Here is a 7,500-nt window from a genome sequence, read left to right on the forward strand (position 1 = left end):
TGACACAAACACTACACCTCCTCCACTGACACAAACACTACACCTCCTCCACTGACACAAACACTACACCTCCTCCACTGACACAAACACTACACATCCCACACTGACACAAACACTACACCTCCTACACTGACACAAACACTACACATCCCACACTGACACAAACACTACACCTCCTCCACTGACACAAACACTACACCTCCTCCACTGACACAAACACTACACCTCCTCTACTGACACAAACACTACACCTCCTTTACTGACACAAACACTACACCTCCTCCACTGACACAAACACTACACCTCCTCTACTGACACAAACACTACACCTCCCACACTGACACAAACACTACACCTCTTCCACTGACACAAACACTACACCTCCTACACTGACACAAACACTACACCTCCTCTACTGACACAAACACTACACCTCCTCTACTGACACAAACACTACACCTCCTCCACTGACACAAACACTACACCTCCTCCACTGACACAAACACTACACCTCCTCCACTGACACACACACTACACCTCCTCTACTGACACACACACTACACCTCCTCCACTGACACAAACACTACACCTCCTCCACTGACACAAACACTACACCTCCTCCACTGACACAAACACTACACCTCCTCCACTGACACAAACACTACACATCCCACACTGACACAAACACTACACCTCCTACACTGACACAAACACTACACATCCCACACTGACACAAACACTACACCTCCTCCACTGACACAAACACTACACCTCCTCCACTGACACAAACACTACACCTCCTCTACTGACACAAACACTACACCTCCTTTACTGACACAAACACTACACCTCCTCCACTGACACAAACACTACACCTCTTCTACTGACACAAACACTACACCTCCTTTACTGACACAAACACTACACCTCCTCCACTGACACAAACACTACACCTCCTACACTGACACAAACACTACACATCCCACACTGACACAAACACTACACCTCCTCTACTGACACAAACACTACACCTCCTCTACTGACACAAACACTACACCTCCTCCACTGACACAAACACTACACATCCCACACTGACACACACACTACACCTCCTACACTGACACAAACACTACACCTCCTACACTTACACAAACACTACACCTCCTACACTGACACAAACACTACGCCTCCTCCACTGACACAAACACCACACATCCTGCACTGACACAAACACTACACCTCCTACACTGACACAAACACTACACCTCCTCTACTGACACAAACACTACACCTCCTCCACTGACACAAACACCACACCTCCTCCACTGACACAAACACTACACCTCATGCCTCACCAGAAGCTCATGCAAACAGGGGCTACACCTCCATTACTGTGACCAACATACAAACCATGTCTCCTTCATAAGGACTAACAGATACAACAAACACACCTCCTTCACTGATACTAACAAATACAAAGGCCACGCCTCCCTCACTGTAAGTCCCATATACAAAGGCCACGCCTCCCTCACTGTAAGTCACATATACAAAGGCCACGCCTCCCTCACTCTAAGTCACATATACAAAGGCCACACCTCCTTCACTGTAAGTCACAGATACAAAGGCCACGCCTCCTTCCATGTTACTGACAGATACATAGGCCACACCTCCTTCCATGTATGTCACAGATACAAAGGCCACACCTCTTTCCCTGCACTTCTTTTCTTTTTTTTAAAACATATATCTCATATTAAACACTCCGGCTCTGTTTCACCTCTTGATGTAAGATGTCCAAAGCATCACGGATGTTTCTCGCAAAATTCTCAGCAGAGTAAAAGTCCTAGAAGAAAGAAAACATGATGCGGAAATAATAAAATAAAACCCAAACTTTATGAATTACAAATTACACGGTAATAAAATATCCTAAACACATCACACATCACATACCAGGTTTGCGCAGTGTTCACACAGATCATTTCCTCCGATGAACAGCGTGATGACCTTCCAGTCGTTCTGGAAATCAATACGCTAGAGAGAGAGAGAAAGAGAGAGAGAGAGAGAGAGAGAGAGAGAGAGAGAGAGAGAGAGAGAGAGAGAGAGATTTATGGATGTGGCTAAGTGTGTGTGTGTGTGTGTGTGTGTGTGTGTGTGTGTGTCACTGTTTGTCTTGACATTATTAAAAGCCCCAATGCTACACTGTGCAGTTTATCGCATTATTTAAAGATGTATTTCATCGATCAGGAAGGCTACAGCTAGCTCACTGCATGCTAACAACCGCTAACTAGCTAACCTGAACAAAACACATATACACACAGTGATAGACTTAAAACCAATTTCAATCAAAAATGTCTAATAAGAGCTAAAACATCACTCTTAACCATAACAAACTAGCAAAACCCAAGCTAGGTGCCTAGCTAGCCTATGTGAGTTGTATGCTAGCCCTCGTTACACTCCTGACGTAAATGACAAAATACTGAATACTGACTGTGTAAAATCATTTTTATAGGTGAATCAAAGCTTAAGGTCTGTGGCTATAATAAAGAGGAAAAGAAATAAAATAATAATACTGATTAAAATTAAGAAGTGTGTATGATTAGCGTAGCCTCACCGAGTCACCTGTCATCCTTGTGATGAGGGCTTGGGCCTGAGATGGCAAGTCTCTAAAACAGTAAACACTCAGTTGTTGTTTCATTCCTTTGTTCACTTATTAATCTGTGTGTTGTGTGTTTGTCTGTCTGTGTGTCTCTGTCTGTGTGTCTTGTGCATGTGTGTGCGTGTTGTGTGTATGTGTGTCTTTGTGTGTGTGTGTGTGTGTGTGTCTGCATGTGTGTATGTGTGTTGTTCAATTTAATTCAAATTTATTTGTTAGAGCCTTTAACAATGGACGTTGTCTCAGAGCAGCTTTACAGAACAAAAACATAGAACAAAATGTGTTTGTATTTATCCCCATCCAAATAGCATGTATTTATGTGTGTGTGTTTCTGTGTGTCTGCATGTGTGTGTGTGTTTCTGTGTGTGTTTCTGTTTTTGTGTGTGTCATTCTGTGTGTGTGATCCTGTTTGTGTGTTTCTGTGTGTGTGTGTGTTTCTGTGTGTGTTTCTCTGTGTGTGGGTGTTGTGTGTGTGCGTGTGTGTGTTTCTTTGTGTGTGTTGTGTGTGTGTGTTTCTGTGTGTGTGTTTCTGTGTGTGTGTGTGTTTCTGTTTGTGTGTGTGTGTGTGTGTGTGTGTGTGTTTCTCTGTGTGTGAGTGTTGTGTGTGTGTTTCTGTGTGTGTGTGTTGTGTGTGTGTGTTTCTGTGTGTGTTTCTCTGTGTGTGTGTGTGTGTGTGTGTGTGTGTTGTGTGTTTGTGTGTGTGTAGGCTCTGACTTGCTCTCAGCTCCAGCTACAGCCTGGTTGAGGAACGCCTGCACTGTGGTTGCCTTTCCCTTCCCGGTGGAGAAGCCGGTGAGTAAAGGGTTAAACTCCCTCAAGATGTCTGAAGAACAACACAAACTATAGTGAAGACTTTAGCACAAAATACTGCAGCATCGGTAGTATTTATTTATTATCTATAACTGAAATGACACTGTATTCCACACACATAGATATTCTCATATATATATTTAATAAAGAGTGTGAGATTTCTTTGTCTTTTGAGTTTAAGGAAAGTAAAAATCTCCTGCGTTTATGTTTCCGTATCCTGCGGGTTTCTACAACGTCGTTCTGACGCTCTGGGAAACTTTGTGTCAAGCTGTCGAAAAAATACAGATTTATATCTTTATTCCTGTCTATTTATCTTTATGTCTGTCTCTCAGCAACGCCTAACAGTAACTAATTTGTAACACCGTGTCTATGTAACACCCTGTCTATGTAACACCCTGTCTATGTAACACCATTTCTATGTAACACCATGTTTATGTAACACCATTTCTATGTAACACCGTGTCTATGTAACACCGTGTCTATGTAACACCATTTCTATGTAACACCATGTCTATGTAACACCGTGTCTATGTAACACCGTGTCTATGTAACACCCTGTCTATGTAACACCATGTCTATGTAACACCATTTCTATGTAACACCATGTCTATGTAACACCATTTCTATGTAACACCCTGTTTATGTAACACCCTGTCTATGTAACACCGTGTCTATGTAACACCGTGTCTATGTAACACCGTGTCTATGTAACACCGTGTCTATGTAACACCGTGTCTATGTAACACCATTTCTATGTAACACCATGTCTATGTAACACCATGTCTATGTAACACCCTGTCTATGTAACACCGTGTCTATGTAACACCATGTCTATGTAACACCGTGTCTATGTAACACCGTGTCTATGTAACACCATGTCTATGTAACACCCTGTCTATGTAACACCGTGTCTATGTAACACCGTGTCTATGTAACACCGTGTCTATGTAACACCCTGTCTATGTAACACCGTGTCTATGTAACACCATTTCTATGTAACACCATGTTTATGTAACACCATTTCTATGTAACACCATGTTTATGTAACACCGTGTCTATGTAACACCATTTCTATGTAACACCATGTTTATGTAACACCGTGTCTATGTAACACCGTGTCTACGTAACACCGTGTCTACGTAACACCATGTCTATGTAACACCGTGTCTATGTAACACCGTGTCTATGTAACACCGTGTCTATGTAACACCGTGTCTATGTAACACCGTGTCTATGTAACACCCTGTCTATGTAACACCGTGTCTATGTAACACCGTGTCTATGTAACACCGTGTCTATGTAACACCATGTCTATGTAACACCCTGTCTATGTAACACCGTGTCTATGTAACACCGTGTCTATGTAACACCGTGTCTATGTAACACCGTGTCTATGTAACACCGTGTCTATGTAACACCGTGTCTATGTAACACCGTGTCTATGTATAACCGTGTCTATGTAACACCGTGTCTATGTAACACCGTATCTATCTATCTATCTATCTATCTATCTATCTATCTATCTATCTATCTATCTATCTATCTGTCTGTCTGTCTGTCTGTCTGTCTGTCTGTCTGTCTGTCTGTCTGTCTGTCTATAAGAAAGATTCAGATAAACAAAAACGCTTATATTTTTCTCCACACAGATGTTTGTATCTTCAGAGTAAATGTTGATATCAAACCCATTTCTCTGAGAAGCTCTGAGTGTTTGTTCATCTAAAATCAGCTCAGATTTATCTTCAGCACTAAAATTCAGTGTAAGATCATCAACAGAGGGACAAACACACGTCTAAAACACACCGAGTCCTGACTCACTTTAGATCAGACTCACTTTAGATCAGACTCACAGACACGACATCAGACGCCTCTTTACAGTATACTGAATGAAAACATTCCATAAGTACATCTCCATCCTGCTGGAGGTCTGGAACACTGGTGAACAGGTTAATCTGCGTGAGATGCTGAGGTCGAGAGTGATGATGTACTCACTTGCTAAAGTGGTCACAGATGAGAGATCCCCGTTTCCTCCAATGCTACAAACAATACACAAAACACGAGAAAAAAACTGTGAAAAGAAATTAGTTTACAATTTAATTTGTAGGTATATATCTGTGTGTGTGTGTGTGTGTGTGTGTGTGTGTGTGTGTGAGAGAGAGAGAGCTTTACCTCCATGACAGTCCACGATACTCTGTCATAACACCAAGAACATTATTCTGACCAGCTCCCACTCCATTTCCTGCCTGTTTGTAAGGAAAGGAAGTGACATCACCAATCATTAGCATCACTTTTAAATGAAACAACTGAGTGTCATAATGTTCATTCATCCATTCATCTTCTACCGCTTATCCGAACTTCTCGGGTCACGGGGAGCCTGTGCCTATCTCAGGCGTCATCGGGCATCGAGGCAGGATACACCCTGGACGGAGTGCCAACCCATCGCAGGGCACACACACTCTCATTCACTCACACACACACTCTCATTCACTCACACACACACACACTACGGACAATTTCCCAGAGATGCCAATCAACCTACCATGCATGTCTTTGGACCGGGGGAGGAAACCGGAGTACCCGGAGGAAACCCCCGAGGCACGGGGAGAACATGCAAACTCCACACACGCAAGGTGGAGGTGGGAATCGAACCCTCGTGTGTTTCAGACTGGGTAAGTGTGTGTAGAGTGTGTAGTAAAGTGTTGTTTCATGGTGTACAGTGTTGTGTGGGTTAATAACTAACTAATAATATATATTGAGTTAGAGTTCAGGGGTCAGCAGTTATGGATATGGGTTATGGTTATAGGAATTGTGTTAAATGTAATGGTTATAGTTTTATGCGTTAGTTTTATAGAGGGTCATGGAGTAGGAATCAGGGTTATACAGTAGGTTATGGGCTCTGAGTTAGGGTTTGGTGTATAGCTGGAGTTGTATCAGGTCCAGCTCCATCACTTGGACCTTTGGTTTTGCAGTGAGGTCTAAACTGATTTCTAGGTTCTCGATGAACTTTTCTCAGTAACCGATGAGCTGATAAACTGCACGCTGAGCCAAAGGACAGAGCTGTAGTTCTGCAGAATCGTTGTATGTTCTGGAGGAACTTTTCAGCTCTACATGCTTTTTGGTTTCCTTCACCTAGAGAACAGTTGTTCATTGTGAACATATTTGTGTGTAAATCATCACACTGTCACTTCAAAAAGACGTTATAATGCTCAGTAACCTACAGTAATGGAATACGCCTATTACTGTATTTAGACCAAATGTACGTTTTAGACTCTGGGCCTGGTGTTAAGAAAGAAATATGGAGCTGTGGTTGTTTTTCACATAATCACATACGCAAGTGTCACGAATCAGGTGTGTGTGTGTGTGTGTGTGTGTGTGTATGTGTGTGTGTGTGTGTGTGTGTGTGTGTGTGTAATCACTCACAGTGAGCGAATCTCCTAACGATGCCACCACTCTGATATCAGCAGGTTGGAGGAAATGCACTACAACACAAGGTGGAAAATTCGGGAAAACTTAGATGATCTATTCAAAAGGTTTCTAGATCTGTTGTGTTTATAAAACTGATATTTTTTTGTTTGATTTCTTCATTATAGGATTGTTTTTTAACATTTGCCAGAAATTACAGGGCACTGAAATCAGCCTTCAGTCAGAACAGAGCTGTGGAGCTCGACTGGTGTCCTTCAGAAGCCTGTAGTTTTCAATGTAATGACAGTTCACCTCACTGCCTAATGCCTTGTGTGTGTGCAAGAGAGAGAGAGAGAGAGAGAGAGAGAGAGAGAGAGAGAGAGAGAGAGAGAGAGAGAGAGCTTCACCTGAGGTGGGGACTGAGAGAGACGGACTCGTTACTGTACAGGGAAAACTGGTGGCCATCTTTTGAAAAGATACACAGAGATGAAATACACATAAACATCAAGAGACTTAAAGCACAAACACATGTATGAGAGAGGGAGAGAGGGAGAGAGGGAGAGAGAGAGAGAGAGAGAGACAGAGAGAGAGAGAGACAGAGAGAGAGACTTTGACTTTTAAAACACCTTTTATTCCAATAT

The 7,500-nt window shown here is 42.5% G+C and overlaps 1 protein-coding gene across 1 annotated transcript in view; it reads right to left on the reverse strand.

Moving 5' to 3' along the window:
• plb1 (phospholipase B1) overlaps positions 1-7,500 on the reverse strand; it is a 39,241-nt gene that overhangs the window by 19,240 nt on the left and 12,501 nt on the right. Inside the window, exons 15-22 of the mRNA XM_027144059.2 lie at positions 7,267-7,324; positions 6,878-6,936; positions 5,627-5,700; positions 5,450-5,493; positions 3,365-3,473; positions 2,609-2,660; positions 1,948-2,028; positions 1,775-1,840 (exon numbers count right to left, since the gene is read on the reverse strand). Coding sequence (XP_026999860.2) covers positions 1,775-1,840; positions 1,948-2,028; positions 2,609-2,660; positions 3,365-3,473; positions 5,450-5,493; positions 5,627-5,700; positions 6,878-6,936; positions 7,267-7,324 — 543 coding nt within the window. The remainder of the gene's footprint in view (positions 1-1,774; positions 1,841-1,947; positions 2,029-2,608; positions 2,661-3,364; positions 3,474-5,449; positions 5,494-5,626; positions 5,701-6,877; positions 6,937-7,266; positions 7,325-7,500) is intronic.

The sequence above is a fragment of the Tachysurus fulvidraco genome, chromosome 12 (genome assembly GCF_022655615.1).
Source record: "Tachysurus fulvidraco isolate hzauxx_2018 chromosome 12, HZAU_PFXX_2.0, whole genome shotgun sequence".
Classification (NCBI taxonomy): Eukaryota; Metazoa; Chordata; class Actinopteri; order Siluriformes; family Bagridae; genus Tachysurus; species Tachysurus fulvidraco.